Source organism: Entelurus aequoreus, linkage group LG07, assembly GCF_033978785.1.
Source record: "Entelurus aequoreus isolate RoL-2023_Sb linkage group LG07, RoL_Eaeq_v1.1, whole genome shotgun sequence".
In the NCBI taxonomy this organism is placed as follows: domain Eukaryota; kingdom Metazoa; phylum Chordata; class Actinopteri; order Syngnathiformes; family Syngnathidae; genus Entelurus; species Entelurus aequoreus.
In genome coordinates, this window is record NC_084737.1 from 66,682,890 (window position 1) to 66,710,686 (window position 27,797).

Genomic DNA, 27,797 nt, shown 5'->3' on the forward strand with positions numbered 1-27,797 from the left:
GAAAGGAGATCAAACCCATGCACTGCAGTACCAACATTACAGTGCTCAGCATAGGTCTAAACAAATTTGCTGGGGTTTTTTTTTCTCCCCTTTGATGTGCAAGCCCACTGCTTGTAAGGGAGTGGAATCGAAACAATTGGCAGACAAAAGGCAGAGAGGATCCTTCCATATTCTCCTTTCTCTGGGGCAATCTGTTTAGTGACATTAACCCCTGAGCACATATTTCCCAGGCTCATGAATAGACTTTAGGACTTCTCCAAGATCCCGCTGCATACGGGATGAGAGCCCCTTTAGAACTTGTAATTACCTCTATGCAGGGGAGAGAGAAAGAGAGGGGGAGAGAGAGAGAAAACAAAATCCACGCCAGATGTGAAGAACTCCCGCCAAACATGCCTGAAAGATTGCCAGTTTAAATTGGAGAATAAAAAAACAATTCTCATCTTTTTGTGTTAGGATTTGTTTGGGCTTGTCAGTCAACATGTTTTTTTGACAAAAATGGACTGTAGACATGAAAAGTGTATTTTTGCATTATTTATTAATCAAACACCAGGCAATCACCCAGTTTTTTTTTCTTGAAAACACAAGCAAGAAAACATATAAAAGACAACTTTGGTATAATGTACAAAACTAAACCTTTTGATAGAAAGTATACTTTATAGCAAAAACTCCTATAAATCATCTTTTATGTATGTACACATTGTTTAACACCGAAATCCAAATGTTGGAATAGGTAGTTGTTTTAATTGAGCCATCTAAGAGCTCTCTGTTCCATAAAACGAAACAAAAACGTTGTTCAAGGTCCTGAAGCATTAAAAGTCCCAGGTTGGATCCTCATATAGCAGCCGGCAGTCCCACAGTTCCTGGTTTTCGTTGCATCCACTAACTTGCCAAGGAGGCGCTACCAGGGACGCCAGACAGCCTCACCACTGTCCGAGCCAGGGCTCACTCCCACCGGGCTGACTGCCTGGGACCCCCCGGAGAACGACGTCATACCGTGGACTGGCGACGCTGCGGTGGGCGCAGAAGGCCCGTTGACCGCCAAAGGCAGCCCCGCGTTCGCATACAGGGGGATAACCGGGGCTGTGGCGGCTGCAAACGCGGGGTTGGGGATCAGGAACGCGAACTGTCCATCGGACGCCGGCACCAGTTGAAAGCCGCCGAACACCTTCGGGGAGGCTGCCTCCGCCGGGCTGAGTTTGGAGGCCATGGCGGGGCTGATGGGCAGGGTGGAGGGGAGTTGCACGTGGAGGGGTTGACCCAGGTGGGCCTGCTGGGGGGAACTTTGCTGCTGCTGCGGATAGTTGATGGCCATCATCTGACCCATGCAGCTGGACAAGTGGTTGAGCAGCCTGGACCTCACCTCCACGTTCACCCCCTCGGAGGTGGACAGGAAGCGGGTGACTTCATTCATGCACTCGTTGAATCCGGCTCTGTATTTGCCGAGGACGCTGGCGTCTGGAGAGAGAGCTGCTGAAGAAAGGAGGAAACAACATTAGCGATGCATTCACTCTTAAACCATTACTAGAAGTGTATTATTTATGGAGTAAACTGTGTAAAAACTGAGGAGAACAGCTCAAAATAGGGCAGCTAGACTTAGTCTTGATTGTTCTTATAGATCGAGTGTGGACCGTATGCATGCTTGTCTTGGATGGCTGAAGGTTATTAATAGATTATCTAACAGTTTATTGTTATTTATTCAAAACATTATTCAGAACAAGTACCCTACAGCTCTTTTTAAGCAGATGCCGATGTTCACCACTATAGTACCAAAGCTTTAACTCAAAGTCTACTTGCATTACCACGACCAAAAACTATCAATGAAAAGCACAGTTGTATACAGAGGCATTTCATTATGGAATACACTTCATTTAAATATTAGGACTATTCCCAGTAAAAAAAAAAGCATTAAGGAAACATGTAAAGTCACTTTTTAGACTTAAGAATTTATCTTTCATGTTATCAGTTTGACAACTTTTTTTTTCTCTCTCTTTCTCTATTTCCTTTCTTTTATTGTAACTGGATGTGCTAAGTTCTGTAACTGGATCTGTGTAGTTATTTTATTTGATTATTTTGAGAATCTTCTTTTTCTTTTCTTTTTATTTGTAACTGGATTTGTGTATGTTTTGTAACTGTATCAGTGTATTATTATTTTACTTTGAACTTTTGAGAGGGACTCCAGGAAGACTAGCCCGGGGATCCTCAATAAACAATAAACAGGAAGTGAAAATATATGTGAGTAATTGCTACGAAACAGAAAAGGGGTATAGGATTCAATACACTCTGCTTCTTCCTGTCAACCGGGCGGTATAGCTCGGTTGGTAGAGCGGCCGTGCCAGCAACTTGAGGGTTCCAGGTTCGATCCCCGCTTCTGCCATCCTAGTCACTGCCGTTGTGTCGTTGGGCAAGATGCTTTACCCACCTGCTCCCAGTGCCACCCACACTGGTTTAAATGTAACTTAGATATTGGGTTTCACTATATAAAGCGCTTTGAGTCACTAGAGAAAAGTGCTATATAAATATAATTCACTTCACTTCACTTCCTTTCAACCATGCTGAGAAGAGAAACTGGGAAATTGTGTACGCAAGTTCAAAATAAACGTAAACAATAAACCACAACTTGCTTTAAATGCCCTAATTGAGTGGTTCTTAACCTGGGTTCGATCGAACCCAAGGGTTCGGTGAGTCGGCCTCAGGGGTTCGGCGGAGGTCAAAACACACCTGACTCATCGTGTAAATACAAACTTCTCCCTATCGGCGTATTACGGATACGGCAACAGCTGACTGGTTTGCAGGTGTGTAATTTGTTGTGAGTTTATGCACTGTGTTGGTTTTTATTGTTTGAACAAGGTTATGTTCATGCACGGTTCATTTTATGCACCAGTAAAAAAAACATGGTAACACTTTAGTATGGGGAGCATATTCACCATTAATTAGTTGCTTATTAACATGCAAATTAGTAACTTAACTAGTCATTATTAAGTACTTATTAATGCCTTATTCGGCATGGCCTTATTATAACCCTAACCCTCTAACCCTGACCCTAACCAAATAACTCTAAATTAAGTCTTTAGTACTTAGAATATGTTCTCCATACTAAAGTGTTACCAAAAACATATAACTTTGTCTTGAATTTGAAAAAAAAAAAAACATTTTATTTTTCACTAAAGAAGGGTTCGGTGAATGCGCATATGCAACTGGTGGAGTTCGGTAACACCAACAAGGTTAAGAACCACTGCCCTAATTCCTCATCATAATCACATTGGCCTCAACTTACCACTCATTTGGACGCGCTGCAGGTTCCTCAGGTGTTTCACTGTCATCTCCAGGATGTCTGCCTTCTCCAGCTTGGAGTGTCTGGAGCTCTGCAGAGGAGCATGCTTAAGTTTAACGCCGATCCAATTTCATTATTTGTATATTTTTCTCAACGACCAGTCAAGCTTACATCTTTCTTAAGTGCGTCAAGGATGAGCGTTTTGAGCTGGCCGAGGCTTTCGTTGATTCTCGCTCTGCGCCTTTTTTCCATGATGGGCTTGGATGACTGCAAAAGGGGGAAGAAAAAGTGTTTAAAAAAAATGATAAAACTTCTTATAATAACATATAATTAATGAAAAAATGAGTGTTATTTACCTTTCTATGCTCACTGGCGTTTTTTGGCTTATCTGGGGTGTGCGATCCGTTCGCAGGGGCGCCAGCCATTGGGGATCCGGTCTGCTTTTCCATAGTATCAGCCGGCATGGTCGTGGGTGGAAATATAGACAACGCGTGGGAAAAAAAATCAATAAATCCTCTCAGGAAAAAAAAAAAAAAAATGAATGGCGGTCCAGCAAAAATAATGCTTTCCTGTTATCAGCGTGTCGAGTGGCGAGTTGTCCGCGTCTTCACTTGTGCCGCCGACACGCGCCACGGATCTACTTATAGGCGGCGCGCGTGCTCCCACTTCGTGTGAAACCCTCTCTGCATTCTTTCCCACACTCCGCTCAGCCAATGGGGGCGCGGCTCAGCCCGCTGGGCGCCAGGCCGGCCGCTGATTGGCCAACGCTTCTGCGGGCCGTCAGTCACGCGCTGCTCAATCAGCCCCGCCGGGGAAGAACAACACAAGCGGGGCGAGCGGCTGTGCGGCAGGCCCGGGGAGGTGGCGACGATAAGCCGGGGGAATGCGCTTGGATGTTTGCCTTCAACTTTAACTACAAAAAGACATTAAATTAATTAGTTTTTATTTAATTTTTTTTTTTTAAACAAAACTACCCTTATCAGTATGTTATATGTTTGTTATACACATATATATAAAAAATAAAAAACATTTTTTTTTAAAAATATATATATATATCCAAACACACTTTCAGCAAAACCGGTTCCGCCTAAGTACACAACTTTTATTTTTTACGACTACTTCCGGGCGTGCGGCGTCGTGTGATGGCACGCGAGGAGCTTTCTCAAGCAGCACGCACTCAGCCAATGGCGTGCGACCACGTTATGCAAATGAGGCACACAGGACACTCCCATTGGCTCGCTAAATGCCCCCCCCCCCCCCCCAACTCACCCCTACGTATATCAATCATCTCGGAGAGCGGGGGCGAAGGAAAAAAAAAAAAAAAAAAGGGAGGAGGGGGAAGGTTGGGAGGAAGGAGGGTGGTGCGGTGTGCCACGAGACTTGGATATACTTGTTGCACGCGCCGGTGCGAGCACATTTAAATATAGTCCACAGATATTCAAAGTCTTTAAACAAAAGCGTGCAAAACTACAAAAAAATATTATTATTTTCGTGTACATCAACTTTCCGTAAGGTTTACAAAAACGCACATATACGCATAAATATATATATATATATATATATATATATATATATATATATATATATATATATATATATATATATATATATATATATATATATATATATATATATATATATATATATATATATATATATATATATATATATATATACATATATATATATACACACATATCTACACGAACACACACACACACAAATATACACATTCTGTATATACATATGTACACATACAGATATAGAAATATATACACATATAAACATATATATTTATATACATATATACATATAGAGTATGTATATAAACACATATATACATATACAATGTTGCACACGTCGATACTAGCACATTTTAATATAGTCCCGAGGAGACAAATATTCAAAGTCTTTATACAAAAGCGTCCAGAACTACAAAAAAGTTATTGTCATGTACTTCAATTTTCCATAAGGTGTACAAAAATGCACACACTTACACACATACATGTATACATAAACATATAAACATATATATATATATATATATATATATATATATATATATATATATATATATATATATATATATATATATATATATATATATATATATATATATATATATATATATATACATACACATATCTACACAAACACACACACATTTATATACACACTCTGTATATACATATGTACACATATATACAGATATTCACATATATACTCATACATAAACATACATATTTATATACATACAGTATATATACATATACAGTATGTGTATATACACATACATACATGTACATATACATGTTGCACGCGCCGATACTAGCACATTTAAGTATAGTCACGAGGAGACAAATAATCAAAGACTTTATATAAAAGTGTACAAAACTACAAAAAAAGTTATTGTCGTGTACATCAACTTTCCATAAAGTGTACAAAAACGCACACATATACACACATACATGTATACATAAACATATATATATATATATATATATATATATATATATATATATATATATATATATATATATATATATATATATATATATATATATATATATATATACATATCTACACAAACACACACATAAATACATATACTGTCTATACATTGTACACATACATACAGATATACACATATATACACATACATAAACATATATATTTATATACATATATACTTATACAGTATGTATATATACACACACATATATATATATATAATATATATATATATATATATATATATATATATATATATATATATATATATATATATATATATATATATATATATATATATATATATATATATATATATATATATATATATATATATATATATATATATATATATATATATATATATACATATACAGTATGTATATATACACATGTATAAATAAATAAATGATAAATGGGTTATACTTGTATAGCGCTTTTCTATACATATACATGTTGCATGCGCCGATTCTAGCCCATTTAAATATAGTCACGAGGAGACGAAGATATATACATATAGACACATATCTACACAAACACACACACATACTGTATATACATATACCGTACATGCATATGTACACATATATACAGATATACACATATATATACATACATAAACATATATATTTCTATACATATATATACATATACAGTATGTTTATATACACATATATACATATACATATACATGTAGTCACGAGGAGACAAATATTCAAAATCTTTATACAAAAGCGTGCAAAACTACAGAAAAAGTTATTGTCATGTACATCAACTTTCCATAAGGTGTACAAAAACTATACTGCATCACTCTAAAATCAGATATTTAGCGTAAAGAGTACTGTATATGATTTACTTTAAAGTTTCTGCAAGATTTGTGTTTAAAGGCCTACTGAAATTATTTTTATTTATTTAAACGGGGATAGCAGATCCATTCTTTTAAGGAAAAGTATTTTTTTGTGACAAAGGTTTTTCTTGGGTTTGATCTCCACCTAGCGACCACTGTGTACAATTAATCTGCCCTAACGTGGCATGTTGATATTGTATGCATTAATATTGATTTTTCTGAGTCTGGTTAAGCAGTTAATTTACTTGATATCAATTCATTGAAATAATAAGTAAATAATAGTTTGTCTGAGGTGCGTGAAGAGGGAGGCTAGAAAATGCTCTTCATGTTGACCACAAGGTGGCTTTTCTGCACACAATCATGCTCAAGGCTCATTTATATGGGCTTTAACAAATACATATATCAAATTGCCTATTATTGTTGTGTTAATGAATGCATGCACCTATGCATATAAATGCAGCTATTGTTGAGGATATTTTAAATTGACCCAAAACCAAGTAAGGACGCAAAACTCAACTTGAGTTGAAAAGTACACAAAACAAAACTTAATTAAAAACAATTATACAGATATGAGTTGCAATTTGCAGCATCATAGTATAGGATGATATATATTTAATATCCTGTTCATATACAGAAAGCAAAATATACAGACAACTAACGAGCACAAACAAGTATTCCCCTTGTTGTAACAGGACAATACACACACACACACACACACACACACACACACACACAAACACACACACACACACACATATATATATATATATATATATATATATATATATATATATATATATATATATATATATATATATATATATATATATATATATATATATATATATACGTATGTACACACACGCACACACATATATTTATAGATACATGTATATATATATATATATATATATATATATATATATACATATATATACACATATATATGTACATACATATATACATATATGTATGTATATAAATATATATATATATATATATATACATATACACACATATATGCATACATAAACATACATAAACATATATATATATATATATATATATATATATATATATATATATATATATATATATATATATATATATATATATATATATATATACACACATACATATCTACACGAACACACACACATATGCTGTATATACAGATGTACAAATATATACAGATATACACGTACATAAACATATATATTTATATACATATATGTATATACATGTATACATACTGTATATGTGTATACATATCATATATACATATAAAAATATATATACACACATACATACACAAATGTCCATATATATACATACACATATACAAACACACATCTACAAACATTTTTTTATATACATATACACACACATGCATGCACATTTTGACACATACACATCCATCCATCCATCCATCCATCCATTTTCTACCGCTTGTCCCTTTCGGAGTCGCGGGGGGTGCTGGAGCCTATCTCAGCTGCATTCGGGCGGAAGGCGGGGTACACCCTGGACAAGACGCCACCTCATCGCAGAGCCAACACAGATAGACAGACAACATTCACACTCACATTCACACACTAGGGCCAATTTAGTGTTGCCAATCAACCTATCCCCAGGTGCATGTTTGTGGAGGTGGGAGGAAGCCGGAGTACCCGGAAAGATCCTGAGCCCAGGATTGAACCATATATATATATATATATATATATATATATATATATATATATATATATATATATATATATATATATATATATATATATATATATATATATATATATATATATATATATATATATATATATATATCCAATTTTGTCAAAAGCTGACAGTGCGCCTTATAATCCGGTGCGCCTTATATATGGACCAATATTGAGCCTCCAACAGGTAAAAGTTTCAATCAGTCAATCAATCGCAACTACGGTAAGCAGACTTCATTTTCCCCCGTAGAAGAAGAAGAAGCGTGCGGTGCATGCTGGGATATATGACTGCGCGAGGCGTGCCGTTTCATTTCCATTTTTTTGTTTATGTAAAGACCCCAAAATGGCTCCCATTAAGAGACACGCTTACGACGCAGAGTTTAAACTCAAGGCGATCAGTCACGCAGTAGAACATGGGAATAGAGCAGCAGCGAGAGAATTGAACATGGATGACAGAAGGCGAACACACGTTCACCAAGACAGGGAGACAGCGCCGGACGACATACGCCACTATCTGCCAGTGGATCGTAAATGCCTGGGCTGATATATCAGTCTCAACTGTGGTCAGAGCTTTCAGGAAGGCAGGAATTGTCACTGAACTGCTAGACAACAGCAGCGACACTGACTCGATTAATGACGACTTCAACGAGACAGATGTTGGATGCCGTATTCGCCAAACTGTTTAATTCGGACACTGAAGAAGAAGAATTCGAGGGATTCGTGGATGAGGAATAACTTTATAAAGTGAGCGTTACATGTTTATTTTGTGTGTTGTGTTGTGTTGTGTGACATGAACGTTTGAGCAACGTTGAGGTATTGACATATTGTTATTGCTCTGCACTATTTTGAGTGTTACCATATTGTGATTGCACTAATGTTTGATTTACCGTAACAGTATCAGACTGTTTTTTACGTGTTTATTGAATCAGGGAAAAGTTCCCCTCCACTATGTGATATAAATGTTGCACTACATGTTATACCTTGCTGTTGTTCAAAGATAAACAAAACACCACGTCACTGACTTTACCTCGGGGAAAATAATAAAATAGCTGTTTATTCATTTTGGGAGTGAACAGAGTTGTCAGAACGTTGGTTTGTAATCTATTAATAAAGTTTGACTGACCCATCTGACTGTTTTGTTGACATTCCCTTTAGCGCAGCTCCATCTAATGGATGCATAACGTAACCCCAGCCTCTACTGTAGTGTCTATTCTATGCGCCTTATAATGCGGTGCGCCTTATATATGAACAAAGTTTTAAAATATGCCATTCGTTGAAGGTGCGCCTTATAATCCGGTGCGCCTTATAGTGCGGAAAATACGGTGTGTATATATATATATATATATATATATATATATATATATATATATATATATATATATATATATATATATATATATATATATATATATATATATATATATATATATATATATATATATATATATGTAACCCTTGAAGCTGGCTTCCCCTATCCCGGGTCCGTCCAGTCCTCGGTCTCCCTATGAAGTCTCTGCGTTGTGTATTGTATTTTTGTGTGCGTGGGAAGACGGAGAGAAAGACCAGGCAAGGAAGCATAGGGTCCTCACCTTTAGAAAAGGACATGGAGTTGTTACAAAATATGTCACACTATAACACTTTATATCTTATAACACAATCAACTTCTCTCATTGTGACCAGTAATATACCCAGCAGGTAACGTGTGTGTGTGTGTGTGTGTGTGTGTGTGTGTGTGTGTGTGTGTGTGTGTGTGTGTGTGTGTGTGTGTGTGTGTGTGTGTGTGGGTGTGTGTGTGTGTGTGTGTGTGTGTGTGTGTGTGTGTGTGTGTGTGTGTGTGGGTGTGTGTGTGTGTGTGTGTGTGTGGGTGTGTGTGTGTGTGTGTGTGTGCGTGTGTGTGTGTGTGTGTGCGTGCGTGCGTGCGTGCGTGTAGGCATAAGTGACTGAGTGAGTGGATAATCATATGAAAAGAACCAAAACATGTCCTAGCATAACATGCTTCTGGGCTACCACACACACTGGCATAAAAACTAGAGATGTCCGATAATATCGGCCTGCCGATATCATCGGCCGATAAATGCTTAAAAATGTAATATCGGAAATTATCGGTATCGTTTTTTAAATTATCGTTATCGTTTTTATTTTTTTATTTTTTTAAATTAAATCAACATAAAAAACACAAGATACACTTACAATTAGTGCACCAACCCAAAAAACCTCCCTCCCCCATTTACAATCATTCACACTCATTCACACAAAAGGGTTGTTTCTTTCTGTTATTAATATTCTGGTTCCTACATTATATATCAATATATATCAATACAGTCTGCAAGGGATACAGTCCGTAAGCACACATGATTGTGCGTGCTGCTGGTCCACTAATAGTACTAACCTTTAATTAATTTTACTCATTTTCATTAATTACTAGTTTCTATGTAACTGTTTTTATATTGTTTTACTTTCTTTTTTATTCAAGAAAATTGTTTTAATTTATTTATCTTATTTTTAAAAAGGACCTAATCTTCACCATACCTGGTTGTCCAAATTAAGCTTAATAATGTGTTAATTCCACAACTGTATGTATCGGTATCGGTTGATATCGGTATCGGTAATTAAGAGTTGGACAATATCGGAATATGGGATATCGGCAAAAAGCCATTATCGGACATCCCTAATAAAAACTTAACAAAATCCACAGTCTCCTCACAACTTACCGAACCCCCACCTTAGTATAACTCTTAGCCATCATATTTTGTGAATAAATGGGCTTAACAGTGCAAAACAATACCTTTTTTTTTCATATTTTAACTGGGGAGCCTGGTCCCATACTGCTTACCTTTAGCAAAGGACATGGAGTTGTGACCTAAGATGGCCCCTCCATATCCCACACCCCGGATTGTAAATAATGTAAACAATGTAAATAATTCAATGTATATACTCTGATGATTATCTTGTGTGATGACTGTATTATGATGTCAGTATATATTTGATAGTAAACAAGTTGAAAAACTTATTCGGGTGTTACCATTTAGTGGTCAATTGTACGGAATATGTACTTCACTGTGCAATCCACTAATAAAAGTTTCAATCAATCAATCAATCAATGGCCACAACCAACGAAGAAGAACATTCACAGACAACAGTGAACAGACCACAAAGTGGCGCCCCCTGGAGGCTTCCCTAACAACTGTCCCAGCCTTCTGAAAGAACCTCTGCAGACTCCCCACATCAGTTCACCTCCTTACACCCACACCTTCTTTCTATGATGGTGTCTCAGCCATTAGATACACAACCCCTCCCTCTTCCCGTGTCAACACGATACCTAGTGTTTGTGATATGAGAGGTGAAGTGCAATGGTGCAATGTATCATGCTCAGTGTTTAACAGCAGCCATCTTCTTTTCTTTAGCCACCAGCCACAGTCTTCGTCCTATTTCAATCTTTTGCTTATCAGAGACAGGTTTCACAGCTACCGACTGGTAGGACAACTTCTTGGGAGGGCATCTGTGTCTCTGTGGATTTCTCCTGCTCTGCACAAGCTCTTTGGACATCACCTTCTGGTTACCGGGCCCCCTTGGTCCAGGTCCGGTTTCTAACGTCTGTCCCAAACCTGACTAAATAACAAGTTCAATCTCCATCCCTCCATCCATTTTCTACCACTTGTCCCTTTGAGGGTTGCGGGGGGTGCTGGAGCTTATCTCAGCTGCATTCGGGCGGAAGGCGGTGTACACCCTGGACAAGTCCCCACCTCATCGTAGGGCCAACACAGATAGACAGACAACATTCTCTTATTATTATAATCAAATGACAGCTGTCATTTCCATTTCTAATATAAGTGTTTAGGCCCACTTACAATGACAATAACAAAAAATATTGTTTTTCATGAACTGTGTACTTGTATTGTTTGTCTGGGTGGAGGTCCTGCTTTGAAATATTTTTTACCCCTTTTCAGACATTGCATTTAGCTCCCACTAAAACATTAACATGTTGCACAATGAGATGTAAGCAGGGGATCATGTGTACATTCCTGCAACTTCCTGTTTGTAAAAAATATATTTTTATTAGTATTTATTTAATATACTAACAGCATTTCATGATTAATATTTATAAATTAAGATTCCTAATAAATGACACTAGAATAAGCACACATTTGATTGGTAAATCATAGTGTAACGACCTGGAATTACACATTATGTGTGGTGTTGGAGTTGTGCGACTTTTTGTGTGTTTGTAAACGCATCACTGGCTATGTGCCATATGTGCATGTGTTGGCGCAAGTGAGAAAGAGCGAGCGGCTGCTGTTGATATAACAAAGTTGCTTTTGGTCTGGTTTGTACTGCAGAAAATGACCAGTTTTGCTAGATATCATTTTTTTTACCAATGTTTTGGTGATGTGTTCATGGCTGACAATAAAGAGTTTAGCTCAGTAAAGTGATGGATGGAATTCATGTCCTCAAAGCGTCTCGACAGACGTTACAATATTTGAACAATGATGACGAAAACTGTTTTCTCTGTCGTGTCCGTGTGTCGAAAATTGTTATGTGCTTATTTCTTTATTTGATTGTGTGCGTGGCATAGATTTGCCGTGCGCAGAGGACGCTTGAGCAGTGTGCAATTGTACAGGCGCGCACCTTAGAGGGAACGTTGGTGGTCCCCAACCTTTTTATAACTGCGGACCGGTCAACGCTTGAAAATTAGTCCCACGGACCGGGGGGGTATTTTTTAATTTTTTTTGTCATAAAAAAATACAATCATGTGTGCTTACGGACTGTATCTCTGCAGACTGTATTGATCTATATTGATATATAATGTAGGAATCAGGATTATTAATAACAGAAAGAAACAACCCTTTTGTGCGAATGAGTGTGAATGAGTGTAAATGGGGGTGGGAGGTTTTTTGGGTTGGTGCACTAATTGTAAGTGTATCCTTTGTTTTTTATGTTGATTTAATTTTTAAAAAAGTAAAATAAAAAAAATAAAAAATAAAAATATTTGTTTTAATTCTTGTGCGGCCTGGTACCAATCGATACCGGGCCGCGGCCCAGTTGTTGGGGACCACTGATACATAGTATACACAGTATATATATATATATATATATATATATATATATATATATATATATATATATATATATATATATATATATATATATATATATATATATATATATATATATATATATATATATATATATATATATATGTCAACCGTTTGTATGCACCTGGGATTTCCTACTTCAAACATACATGCAAATTATGTGTCATGAATTCAAACATAATAAATCCATATAAATTCGCCCCCAAACCAAAAAAAATTCATGCAAATACGAACAGTATCACCTGCAATAATATTTGCATAGAAAATATATGTTACATTGTCCCATGTGATTGCATGGATCAGATACTTATGCAAAGTACGCATTAGAAATATGGAACAAAACATACAAACATGAAATAAGTACACCTGTAAGTTTGGGCAGGTGGACTTGCTTTGGTGCGTTTGCAACCATAACTCTAAATTAAAAGAGTACATTTCCATGTAAAATCAGGGGATATTCCCCAACAAAAGGCGCATTACCAAGTCTGAGGCAGCATAGATGTCTGCGTAATCTTAAAACTGATGACAAATTCAATGATCCTCTTTTGGTCGGCAGTCTATTGAAACGAGTCAAATGTAATAAAATTTTGCTAAGCCCCGCTCAAGGAGACTATATAAGCCATTGTTGGGGGGTTCATCTGCCCCCATGGCTGATCTGTGCTGAGGCATGCTGGACGCTTGTTTACCCGGGATCCAGGGTCTCAAGGGCCAGCTGTGTGTGCTTGGACTCACTCTGCCTTTATTTGCCTTTGGATCGGCCCAAATGATGCAGATCTAATTCTACAGAGTTCTGCAAAGATTACACAACTGCCTACCGCCGCATCGGAGGTAATAGGCTTTGGCTTTAATAATTTTGTACGGGGGAGTCGCACCTGCTGAACCCGAGGGGAAGTCGGACAGAACAAGTCGGGCAACTTTTGTTATGTCGGACCATATCCACCGATAATTCCCCTTCTTCACTCCTGCATATCAAAGGCCACAAAGAGCGCAGGAATTCCCCTTCAAGGACAAGAACACTTTTTGAGTGACTCTGTCATTAGAACATCATTAAAGCTGATACCGACATGGCTTTCTGAAGGAATGCGGAGAATAGAAATCACAGCAACATTCAGCAGAAAAGAAGCAAAAGTACTTGCTTTTTGACTTAGTCTTTTGAGCTATAAAGAATTGCAGGAGGAGATGCTTGGAGGAGATGAAAAGGCTCCCAAAAAGAGGGGAGAAGCAGTGTTTGCAGATTTAGCAGACTTCAGTGGCCTGTTGTCCTGTGCCGCTCAAAGCTCAGCAGCTCCTTTTCACTGCCGTCTGCTTAATTTGTTTTTAGCACAATGAGCCCATGTACCTCTTGGAATCCATGTGCAGAATGTAGAAGGAGAGTCAATTCAATGAGTATTAGCTGCCGTCGTTTGGGCAATTAGGTGCTCTCTGATGTTTACAGCAAGGAATGACCAGCAGCCAGCGGCCTTTGCTTGAATCCTTGCTCGGACAAAGTGATCAAACCGGTTAGGAAAAGGTCTCCTTGTTGAGGAAAGCTTATTAGAAACCATGTCCCGTATTTTTCGGACTATAAGTCGCAGTTTTTTTCAAAAATTGGCCGGGGGTGCGACTTATACTCAGGAGCGACTTATGTGTGAAATTATTAACACATTACCGTAAAATATCAAATAATATTATTTAGCTCATTCCCGTAAGAGACTAGACGTATAAGATTTCATGGGATTTAGCGATTAGGAGTGACAGATTGTTTGGTAAACGTATAGCATGTTCTATATGTTATAGTTATTTGAATGACTCTTACCATAATATGTTACGTTAACATACCAGGCACGTTCTCAGTTGGTTATTTATGCCTCATATAACGTACACTTATTCAGCCTGTTGTTCACTATTCTTTATTTATTTTAAATTGCCTTTCAAATGTCTATTCTTGGTGGTGGGTTTTATCAAATAAATTTCGCCCAAAAATGCAACTTATACTCCATTGCGACTTATATATGTTTTTTTCCTTCTTTATTATGCAATTTCGGCAGGTGCGACTTATACTCCGGTGCGATTTATACTCCGAAAAATACGGTATTACTCTGTTGTAGTGTTGTCCCGATACCAATATTTCGGTACCAAAATATATTTTGATACCTTTCGGTACTTTTCGGTAATTTTCTAAATAAAGGGGACCACAAAAAAGTGCATTATTGGCTTTATTTTAACAAAAAATCTTAGGGTACATTAAACATATGTTTCTTATTGCAACTTTGTCCTTAAATAAAATAGTGAACATACAAGACAACTTGTCTTTTAGTAGTAAGTAAACAAACAAAGGCTCCTAATTTGGTCTGCTGACATATGCAGTAACATGTTGGGTCATTTTCCATTCTATTATGTTGTCAAAATGATTAAAGACAAGTGGTAGAAAATGAATTATTAATCTACTTGTTCATTTACTGTTAATATCTGCTTACTTTCTCTTCTAACATGTTCTATCTACACTTCTGTTAAAATTTAATAATGACTTGTTCTTCTGTTGTTTGGACACTTTACATTAGTTTTGGATGATACCACAAATGTAGGTATCAATACGATACCAAGTAGTAACAGGATCATACATTGGTCATATTCAAAGCTTTCATGTGTCCAGGGACATATTTCCTGAGTTTATAAACATAATATAAATAAATTAAAAAAACGAAAATAGTATATCGATGTAATCATAGTAGTATCGAAACCAGCAATGACATGACATGACGATGACGGGTGGGGCGGGCGGTGCGGGGCCGGTACTTTTTAGAGGCGGTATAGTACCGAATATGATTCCTTAGTATTGCTGTACTATACTAATACCTGTATACCGTACAATCTTACTCTGTTGTGACAAGAGCCATGCACAAAAAATTCATCTTTCAAAAAAGTTAACACATGGTGTCACATCAATTCTACATCAGAATAAAGTTGTAGAATCCACTTGGATCTGGATTAAAAAGAACAGCCCTGGGACCATTTTGACCAGAGACCAGTCCAAAATCAGCCCGTATAAAAACGTAGTTTAGAGATATGATGTAATGAATAATGGATTATGACAGACTACTCTTTTCAACCCGTCGCTCGCAAATGCGCCAAAAAGTTTTAAAATGTGACACGTTATTATGCTCAGTAAACAGCTGCTATACGGTGGCCGAACAATCAGATATTTTGAAAGGCTCTTTCAAGTGAATAATGAGTACTCATTCGCACATTGGTCGGCTTCCGACTGTAGGGACTTTTTGGAGTTCCTATCATTTTTTTAGTCCCCGGGCCGTTTTTCGTCATGTTCCGACATACGGGAACTAGGGACTAAAACCATTTTAGCTCTACTCTGAGGCAGGGTCTAAACTGAGTCCCATAGGAACTAAAATACAAAGGTGTTTGGTGATTGGTTGAACTGACTATCTACGCCCCTTGACGGATACGTGCTTCTCCTAGCCACAACACAGACCCGCCATTTTTAATACCGCCTGGAATGTTTACTTATAGGATATGTAGGCCTATACAATCAGCACATATGGTAATAGATAATAACCTGCTCAGTGCCCTTGTGGTTAGAGTGTCCGCCCTGAGATCGGTAGGTCGTGAGTTCAATCCCCGACCGAGTCATACCAAAGACTATAAAAATGGGACCCATTACCTCCCTGCTTGGCACTCAGCATCAAGGGTTGGAACGCAGGTGAGCACTGGTGTTGATGAGCAGATGAGGGCTGGCTGGCGTAGGTGGATAGCTAATGTTTTTGGCATAGCTCTGTGAGGTCCCGTTGCTAAGTTAGCTTCAATGGCGTCGTTAGCAACAGCATTGTTAAGTTTTGCCAGCCTGGAAGGCATTAACCGTGTATTTACATGTCCATGGTTTAATAGTATTGTTGATTTTCTGTCTATCCTTCCAGTCAGGGGTTTATTTATTTTGTTTCTATCTGCATTTAAACCAGAGGCTATCACGTTAGCTCCGTAGCTAAAGAGCTTCACCGATGTATTGTTATGGAGATAAAAGTCACTGTGAATGTCCATTTCGCGTTCTCGACTCTCATTTTCAAGAGGATATAGTATCCGAGGTGGTTTAAAATACAAATCCATGATCCACAATATAAAAAGGAGAGAGTGTGGAATCCAATGAGCCCTTGTACCTAAGTTACGGTCAGAGCGAAAAAAGATACGTCCTGCACTGCACGCTAGTCCTTCACTCTCACGTTCCTCATCCACGAATCTTTCATCCTCGCTCAAATTAATGGGGTAATCGTCGCTTTCTCGGTCCGAATCTCTCTCGCTGCATTGAAAACAATGGGAAAATGTGAGCAGCCCTTCCTCTCCTGTGACGTCACGCTACTTCCGGTAGTGGCAAGGCTTTTTTTTAATCAGAGACCAAAAGTTGCAAACTTTATTGTCGTTGTTCTATACTAAATCCTTTCAGCAAAAATATGCAATATCGCGAAATGATCAAGTATGACACATAGATTGGATCTGCTATCCCTGTTTAAATAAAAAAAAATAATTTCAGTAGGCCTTTAACTTATATGGGCTGTAAACAAAAGATCGAGATCAAGGGAATTTTCTCTTTTGAGATTCGAAATTGCACCCCAAAAGGGACAAGCGGTAGAAAATGGATGGATGGATGGATTTGTTCAGTTTTGGATGGGGCATGCAGCTAACATTTATGAGAACAGTGATTTCATAATTTGACGTAAGTTTGATGTGAACCCCAAGTGCTTGATAAAAGGTCCTATTTGAGTGAATGAGAGTCGAAATATTGCAGTGAACATGGACGCTTGCACCACAAATGCTAATTCCCGCACACGTTATCCTTCTTTAATTTCCTTACTCTCTCAGCTGTTTTCATATCTGCAAGGAGACCCTGTGATCAATTATATTTGCCTCACTTTTCAAACGGCTTGTTGTCATTTTGCCATCTGCAGACCAGCATGTCCAGTACAATGTGGTGTATTCACACAGCCCCTTTTGGCTTTCTGAACACAGAAAGAGAGCGCCCTTTCTCTTGCTCCTCGCCCCGATTCAAGTCTTTCTTCTCCTTTTTAAGTGGGCTGTTGATGAGGTTAGCCTAATCAGATTAAGTCAACTCACATTGGGCTCTGCAGTTTGTTTTCCTTCCAAAGGCGTCCTGACATCTCCTATACTTTTCCTTTATCCTCCTCTTTGCACTTTTCTTCCAAGCTTCCAGTCCAAAAAAAAAGCCCTTTCAAACATGGGCTCCAATGGACTCCTTTATAAACCACACATCCCCAATGATATAGGTTATTTAGAATGGGTCACTAGGCTGCAATACATGGGAAAGGCCTTTAAAGTTGTGCAGTGACGCATTTGGACATTTCCACTGGTGTCTGCGTGAATGCCAGAGATTAGGTAAACACAAAGCACTAAAAAAAGAAAAAAAGGAAAAAAAAACGCTAAATCAAATTCGGCAAATTGGTGGAACCCTTAACTCGATTCTCAGATAAATGTCGGCGAGCTGTTTAGTAACTACAAGGCTAATGTAATCAGCACACTTATAAAAATGCTTGTTAAGTTGTTCTTAATTGTTGTTCGGATGCGAGCTTGCATGTGGATTTTAAACATTACGCCCCCATTTTTAATGTCATTTATATGTGTGTGACTCAGATGCTGAAACTGAAACTGTGTTGATCACTCAAATAACCTTGACCTACTATTTGCATGTTTTTGTGTTCATGACTTTCTAGTTCATGTCACTATGTGCAATACTTGTTATTAATGCTGCTGCAGACATTTTGATTAAATATAGTTTAAATAAAAACGTCTAACATAAGTTAGATTATATTAGTTTATTTGTAAGGGGGCAATGCAATTTCATAAAACACATCAAAAAGCCAGAATTAGCCAGAAGGCTACTTTTCATCTGTAGTCCCCTGGCCATGATGAAAAAAAGGCCGTAAAATTACAATTTAAAAGAAAAAGAAAAGAAAGAGAGAGAAAAAGAAAAAAAGCACACAATACATACACCAGGGGTGCTCACACTTTTTCTGCAGGCGAGCTACTTTTCAATTGATCAAGTCGTGGGGATCTACCTCATTCATATATATAATTTATATTTACTTATTTATGAAATATATGTTTTGTTAACAAGTTAAAGGTGTTTAATGATAATGCAAGCATGTTTAACACACATAGTTAATATTGTTAATAAATTAAAGGTGTTTAATGATAATACAAGAATGTTTAATACATATAGTTAATATTTTTAACATGTTAAAGGTGTTTAAAGATAATGCAAGCATGTTTAACACATATACTTAATATTGTTAACAAGTTAAAGGTGTTTAAAGATAATACAAGCATGTTTAACACATATAGTTAATATTATTAACAAGTTAAAGGTGTTTAAAGATAATACAATCATGTTTAACACATATAGTTAATATTGTTAACAAGTTAAAGGTGTTTAAAGATAATACAAGCATGTTTAACACATATAGTTAATATTGTTAACAAGTTAAAGGTGTTTAAAGATAATACAAGCATGTTTAACACATATAGTTAATATTGTTAGACTTAGACTTAGACTTAGACCAACTTTAATGATCCACAAGGGAAATTGTTCAACACAGTAGCTCAGTTACAATGATGGAAAGGACAATGCAGGTATAAATAGACTAGTATAGCTATAAAAAATCTAACATATATACGAATATATACATAATATGTGTACAGAGTAATTTATATACAGATATATTATATTATGTCTATAACATATATACAATATACACCAATGACCATGTACAATATTACAGTATATACAGTCTATATGACAGCAGCAGCATAAAATGGAGAGTAGGTCCAGCAGGAAATAGAAAATAGACATTATAAACAAAGAGAAGTAGCTAACATGTCAGGTGTCAGGTAATAGGCAGATGTCATCTATTGCTGTATGGCGAGTGATTATACAGCTGGATGGAGTGTGGAATGAAGGAGTTCTTGAATCGCACAGTGCGGGAAGGAAGTTGAAGGAGCCTGTTGGAGTATGAACTCCGCTGTCCCTTAATTGTCAGGTGTAGTGGGTGGGAAGGATTGTCCATGATGGCCAGCAGTTTGTCCAGTGACCTCCTGTCCCTCACTGACACAAACGCCTCCAATTGCGTGCCAATAGTTTGGCCGGCTTTCCGGATCAGATTATCAATCCGGTTTGAGTCCCTTTTGCTGGTGCTGCTCCCCCAACAAACCACTGCGAAGTACAGTGCACTGGCCACAACAGACTGATAAAATATCTCCAACAGCTTGCTGCACACATTGAATGACCTAAGCTTCCTCAGGAAAAAGAGTCTGCTCATGCCCTTCTTGTAAACAGCTTTGCAGTTGTCCTTCCAGTCCAGTCTGCTGTTCAAGTGGACTCCCAGGTACTTGTACTGCTCCACCACTGCCACCTCCCGGCCCTGGATCTTGATGGGCTCCACCGGGGTCACTCTCTTCCTGAAGTCGATGACCAGCTCCTTAGTCTTGTCCACATTAAGGACCAGATGGTTCGCCTGAGACCACTCCACAAAGTCAGCGATCAGTGTCCTGTACTCCAATTCCCGTCCCTCTCCGATACACCCGACCACAGCAGAGTCGTCAGAGTATTTCTGCAGGTGGCAGGACCTGGAACTATACTGGAAGTCTGAGGTGGACAGGGTGAACAGGAAAGGAGACAGGACGGTCCCCTGTGGAGCACCTACACCACTGACCACAGTATCCGACACGGAGCTCCCCAGTCGCACAAACTGGGGCCTGTCAGACAAGTAATCAGTGATCCAGGAGACAATGGATGAACTGACACCCATCCTGAGCAACTTGTCACTCATCAGAATTGGCTGAATGGTGTTAAAGGCACTGGAGAAATAAAAAAACATGATCCTCACAGTGCCCTTCCCACCATCCAGGTGAGAGTGAGCATGATGCAGCAGGTAGATAACAGCATCGTCCACTCCTACATGGGGCTGATATGCAAACTGTAGAGGATCCAGGGAAGGAGCCACCAGTATCCTCAGCTGATCCAGCACAAGTCTCTCGAGGACCTTCATGACCTGGGACGTCAGGGCAACAGGTCTGAAGTCATTTGAGCTAGATGGGATGGGCTTCTTGGGCACCGGCACTATGCAGGATGTTTTCCATAGCACTGGTATCCGTTCTAGCTTCAGACTCAGGTTGAAGATGAAGTGCAGGATCCCAGTTAGCTGAGCAGCGCAAGTCTTCAGGACCCAGGGGTTGACTCGGTCAGGGCCTGCTGACTTAGCTGGATTGACTTTCTCCAGCTGCCGTTTTACAAGTCCAGGTGTCAGACACACCGGGCTGGCTTTCTCAGTGGGGGTGGAAGTGGGGGAGGGGAGAGGGGGGAAAAAAAACGGCTGTGGCAGGTAAAAGAGAAGGAGGGGGAGGTGGAGGTGTAACAAGTTAAAGGTGTTTAATGATAATACATGCATGTTTAACACATATAGATTCCTTTCTTTCATGAAGACAAGAATATAAGTTGGTGTATTACCTGATTCTGATGACTTGCTTTGATTGGAATCAGACAGTGGTGCTGATAACGTCCGCATTTTCAAATGGAGGAGAAAAAAAGCCCTCCTTTCTGTCCAATACCACACGAAAGTGGTTGGTTTTTGTCATCTTATTTGTCCAGCTTCCATACTCCTTTGTATACACTTTACAAGAAATACATTGGCGGCAAACTCCGTAGCTTGCTAGCTTGTGCACGCCAGCTTTCTGAGACTCTTAGCGCAGGCAGGATGAAGCAGAGCTTTTATTGTGAAGGCCGGAACTGTGCAGTCGGTCTTTGGAGTTTTGACGGCAGGTACGGCGCCAGAGTCTGTTGAAATAAAAAGTGTTTCTCGCCTTCCTGTCTGTAATTTTTTCTTAATAATGAGCTGGCAGCAGCCAGCGTCATCTCAGAAGACCCTCGGGTGCCATGAATGTCAATCAAGTGACGAAAGTGACGTCATAGTGAAGATTTATGATCGCTCATTTTTAGGACTATTTTTGTAATGCCTGGCTGGCGAACGACTGACACAACCTCCGCGATCAACCGATAGCTCGCGATCGACGTAATGATCACCCCTGACATACACGATATGATAAAAAAATAAAAGACAACATCACAACATAACATTTATCGATGAAACAGGCTCATCTTTTACTGCTGGCAGCTGTAGGCATTGATAAGCCACATTTTAAAAGTTTTTGTGAAGGCCTTGTAAGTTGTGACCAGTTGAACCTCCTCAGGTACTGAGTTCTAAACATTTGCACTCCTTACTGACCAGGCCGACTTACTGAAAGTGCTCCTGCGCAGAGGAATATAACAGTCACCTCTGACAGAGCCTCGAGTGACACGCTCACGGCTGTTTCTTTGGCTGATGAACTCTGCCAGAGGATCTGGAGGTAATTCATGCAGTACTTTATAGGTCACTTTTAAGTCTGCAAATGTGTGAAGGCTGTCCCAGTTTAAAATACTGTATTTTTTTTAGAATGGCACAGTGAGGATGGTGCCTAGGTTTTTTTTTATCCATAACCTTAATTGCTTGTTTGTACACAATTTCCAATGTTTTTTTTAAAACTCTGACCAGCCTGAGACCAGCTGGTAAGGCAATAGTTGAAATGGCTGAAAATCATCGAATGCAAATACAATTTTGCAGCTTTAGTTGACATTTCATTTCGAATTGCAGAAACATTTGCAAGATTAAACTTTTAAATTTTACACAATTTGCCAATATGGGCTTTAAAGGAACTCTCTGAATCTATTATTAACCCAAGATATTTATATTGGCTGACAATTTGTATTCTTTCTCCATTAATATGTATGTCGGGGTCAGATGATACTTTTTTTTGTTTTAGTTACATACATGCCTACAGTTTTAGAAAGGTTTAGCTGCAGACAGCTCTCCTGCAACCAAGTTGGACATTGTTTTAGTGAGTTTAGCAGCAACAATGTCTTTGGTGTGACCATGAACATAGAAAACCGTGCGGTCTGCATACATTAAAGGCCTACTGAAACCCACTACTACCGACCACGCAGTCTGATAGTTTATATATCAATGATGAAATCTTAACATTGCAACACATGCCAATACGGCCGGGTTAACTTATAAAGTGCAATTTTAAATTTCCCGGGGAACTTCCGGTTGAAAACGTCTATGTATGATGACGTATGCGCGTGACGTCAATGGTTGAAACGGAAGTATTCGGACACATTGTATCACGATACAAACAGCTCTGTTTTCATCACAAAATTCCACAGTATTCTGGACATCTGTGTTGGTGAATCTTTTGCAATTTGTTTAATGAACAATGGAGACTGCAAAGAAGAAAGCTGTAGGTGGTATCGGTGTATTAGCGGCTGGCTGCAGCAACACAACCAGGAGGACTTTGACTTGGATAGCAGACGTGCTATCCGACGCTAGCCGCCGACCGCATCGATGATCGGGTGAAGTCCTTCGTCGCGCCGTCGATCGCTGGAACGCATGTGAGCACGGGTGTTGATGAGCAGATGAGGGCTGGCGTAGGTGGAGCGCTAATGTTTTTATCATAGCTCTGATGAGGTCCCACAGCCAAGTTAGCTTCAATGGCATTGTTAGCAACAGCATTGCTAGGCTTCGACAGGCGGCACAGCATTAACCGTGTAGTTACAGGTCCAGTGTTTGGTTCGATGTCTCCCGATAGTAGTATTGTTGATCTTCTGTCTATCCTTCCAGTCAGGGGCTTATTTCTTTTGTTTCTATCTGCATTGCCAAGGGGATGGGACAAATGCAGAGGACAAATTTCACCACATCTAGTGTGTGTGTGACAATCATTGGTACTTTAATCTTAATCTTAATCTTAAACACGATGCTATCACGTTAGCTCCGTAGCTAAAGTGCTTCAGCGATGTATTGTCGTGGAGATAAAAGTCACTGTGAATGTCTATTTCACGTTCTCGACTCTCATTTTCAAGAGGATATAGTATCCGAGGTGGTTTGAAATACAAATCCGTGATCTACAATAGAAAAAGGAGAAAGTGTGGAATCCAATGAGCCCTTTTACCTAAGTTACGGTCAGAGCGAAAAAAGATACGTCCTGCACTGCACTCTAGTCCTTCACTCTCACGTTACTCATCCACGAATCTTTCATCCTGGCTCAAATTAATGGGGTAATCGTCGCTTTCTCGGTCCGAATGGCTCTCGCTGCTGGTGTAAACAATGGGGAAATGTGAGGAGCCCTTCAACCTGCGATGTCACGCTACTTCCGGTACAGGCAAGGCTTTTTTTATCAGCGACCAAAAGTTGCGAACTTTATCGTCGATGTTCTCTACTAAATCTTTTCAGCAAAAATATGGCAATATCGCGAAATGATCAAGTATGACACATAAAATGGATCTGCTATCCCCGTTTAAATAAAAAAAAATCAGTAGGCCTTTAAGCATTCAGCTTCAGGACAAACAGTGGGCAAATCATTAATATAGAGGCTAAATAAAATGTATTTAAACTATTTAAAAACATATTGATACTGCTCCTTGATACCCACAATTCAATCAATTGTGTATATAAAAAATAACAAATATGAAAAGGGAATTTTAATTTTAATTTTTTTTGTTGATGACAAACCCAAATTTTAATTAAATATGAACCGTAACCTAACTACATGCAGAAAGTGTCACATTTATAAAACTGTATAATAATTAAATGTGGTAAGTTTACTGCTATAGAACAAAGACCAGAAAGTAAATCAGGCGTAAAATGCCAGTTTTAACTAATTGGAACAGTCATTAAAGCACCGAATGGTTCGGTGAAACAAATTAATTGCCCATCAAAAATGGATCTGATTAATACGCACAGATGTCTGGCACAGAAACATCCTCCCCGTCCCCGACCCCTAACTGTAAAGGTAAAGGTTCTCATCGGAAGTGTGCGGTAACTTGATGCCCCCTCTAATAACAGGCTTACAGAGACAATGAGCACAATGAGCATAGAGAAGAGGCCTTTTCAGATGACTTCAGATCCAGCCCCCCTGAAAAGACACAGCAGTCCACTGCCTGAATGGGGGTGGGCAAGGGAGAGGGTGCACGACACATTCAGGCTAATGGACATGAGAGACTGTCAACAAAATTACATCACAGCATTTCAGCAGCCCTTTGAGCTCCACACTTGTGGCTCAGGCACATCCCCTCACTCAATTCCTTCATATTATAGCTCATGTACAGTGGAATGTGCTGTGACAGATATGGCCCTCATGGTCACTTTACAAGAAGGGATGGGCAAGGCTTCCCCCTCGCAGCATCCCACTCCCTCAACCTCGTGCTTACAAGCTCCTGGATTTAAAACAGAGGGTGGGCCATGAAAATACAAAATATCAAAAAGACTGAAAATAAATCTCAAAATGGATTTAAGGCCAAAATACAACAGTTTTTGCTACTGTCCTACTTGCAAAATAGGTAGGCTCGGTGGCCAGGATGATCAATAATAATTAGGACTGTCAACCAGTTTATATATATATATATATAAACTCAGATCCTGTAAACCAGTTTATATATATATAAACTGGTTGACAGTCCTAATTATTATTGATCACCCTGGCCACCGAGCCTACCTATTTTGCAAGTAGAACAGTAGCAAAAACTGTTGTATGTTGTATCAGTTTATATATATATATAAACTGGTATTAGGTGACTGGGGTTAATTTACTACAAGTATAGTACCGCGCTACTAATGAATCATATTCGGTACTATACCGCTCCTAAAAAGTCGTGTCTTTGCTGGTTTTACGAGCAGAGGAGCATGTTTGGCAGCACACAATCACAGAGTACTTACAAACAGACACAGTGTGTAGACAGAAAAGGGAGAATGGACGCATTTTGGCTTAAAAACTAACAATGAAAGTGAAGTTATAACACTGAAACGCCCTCAGGAAGAGGTGCTTTAAGACATGGCTAGCGAGCGGAGAACGTCTATTCGCAGTCGGCAGTGTTTTAGCTACTTCTAAATCACTAATCCTCGCCTCCATGGCGACTAATAAAGTAAGTTTCTTACAAGCATCATCCCTGCAGGACGAGGAATAGCTAAACATGCTTCACTACACACCGTAGGAGGATACAATAGCTCACCGGCATCACAATGTAAACAAATGCCATGGGTGGCTCTACACCTGACATCCACTGTAATGATACCAAGTACAAGAGCGTATCTAGTCGATACTACCATATTTTCCGCACTATAAGGCGCACCTAAAAACCTCCAATTTTCGCAAAAGCTGACAGTGCGCCTTATAATCCGGTGCGCCTTATATATGGACCAATATTGAGCCACAACAGGTCTCGCAACTACGGGATGCATAACGTAACACCAGCCTCTACTGTAGCGTCTATTCTATGCGCCTTATAATGCGGTGCGCCTTATATATGAACAAAGTTTTAAAATAGGCCATTCATCGAAGGTGCGCCTTATAATCCGGTGCGCTTTATAGTGCAGAAAATACGGTACTATGATTACATCAATATTTTTTAGCATCACACAATCTTTTTTCGTTTAAAAATGTTTTATATTATGTTTATAAACTCAGGAAATATGTCCTTGGACACATGAGGACTTTGAATATGACCAATGTCTGATCCTGTAACTACTTGGTATCGGATTGATACCCAAATTTGTGGTATCATCCAAAACTAATGTCCATCCATCCATCCATCTTCTTCCGCTTATCCGAGGTCGGGTCGCGGGGGCAGCAGCCTAAGCAGGGAAGCCCAGACTTCCCTCTCCCCAGCCACTTCGTCTAGCTCTTCCCGGGGGATCCCGAGGCGTTCCCAGGCCAGCCGGGAGACATAGTCTTCCCAACGTGTCCTGGGTCTTCCCCGTGGCCTCCTACCGGTCGGACGTGCCCTAAACACCTCCCTAGGGAGGCGTTCGGGTGGCATCCTGACCAGATGCCCGAACCACCTCATCTGGCTCCTCTCGATGTGGAGGAGCAGTGGCTTTACTTTGAGCTCCTCCCGGATGACAGAGCTTCTCACCCTATCTCTAAGGGAGAGACCCGCCACCCGGCGGAGGAAACTCATTTCGGCCGCTTGTACCCGTGATCTTGTCCTTTCGGTCATAACCCAAAGCTCATGACCATAGGTGAGGATGGGAACGTAGATCGACCGGTAAATTGAGAGCTTTGCCTTGCGGCTCAGCTCCTTCTTCACCACAACGGACCGATACAGCGCCCGCATTACTGAAGACGCCGCACCGATCCGCCTGTCGATCTCACGAACCACTCTTCCCTCACTCGTGAACAAGACTCCGAGGTACTTGAACTCCTCCACTTGGGGCAAGATCTCCTCCCCAACCCGGAGATGGCACTCCACCCTTTTCCGGGCGAGAACCATGGACTCGGAC

General features: G+C 39.2%; 1 protein-coding gene across 2 annotated transcripts; it reads right to left on the minus strand.

The window, feature by feature from the left end:
* Positions 1–523: 523 nt before the first annotated feature.
* her9 (hairy-related 9) lies at positions 524–3,940 on the minus strand. Of its 2 annotated transcripts, none has more exons than XM_062052223.1 (4): positions 3,628–3,940; positions 3,443–3,538; positions 3,275–3,362; positions 524–1,467 (listed from the first exon to the last, which is right to left on the minus strand). In XM_062052223.1, exons 1-4 carry the CDS (start codon positions 3,733–3,735, stop codon positions 899–901), a joined length of 861 nt encoding a protein of 286 aa, XP_061908207.1. In that variant the 5' UTR covers positions 3,736–3,940; the 3' UTR covers positions 524–898. The 2 variants fall into 2 exon arrangements, with proteins under 2 accessions (XP_061908207.1, XP_061908206.1); XM_062052222.1 differs by having other exon boundaries at positions 524–1,470; positions 3,628–3,936.
* Positions 3,941–27,797: the final 23,857 nt, after the last annotated feature.

Coding starts and splice junctions, on each gene's coding strand:
- her9 (XM_062052222.1), bottom strand. CDS start 3,735: ATGCCGGCTGATACTATGGAAAAGCAGACCGGATCCCCAATGGCTGGC. Junction 3,539..3,627: donor ACGCCAGTGAGCATAGAAAG/GTAAATAACACT, acceptor CCCCTTTTGCAG/TCATCCAAGCCCATCATGGA. Junction 3,363..3,442: donor TTGACGCACTTAAGAAAGAT/GTAAGCTTGACT, acceptor GCTCCTCTGCAG/AGCTCCAGACACTCCAAGCT.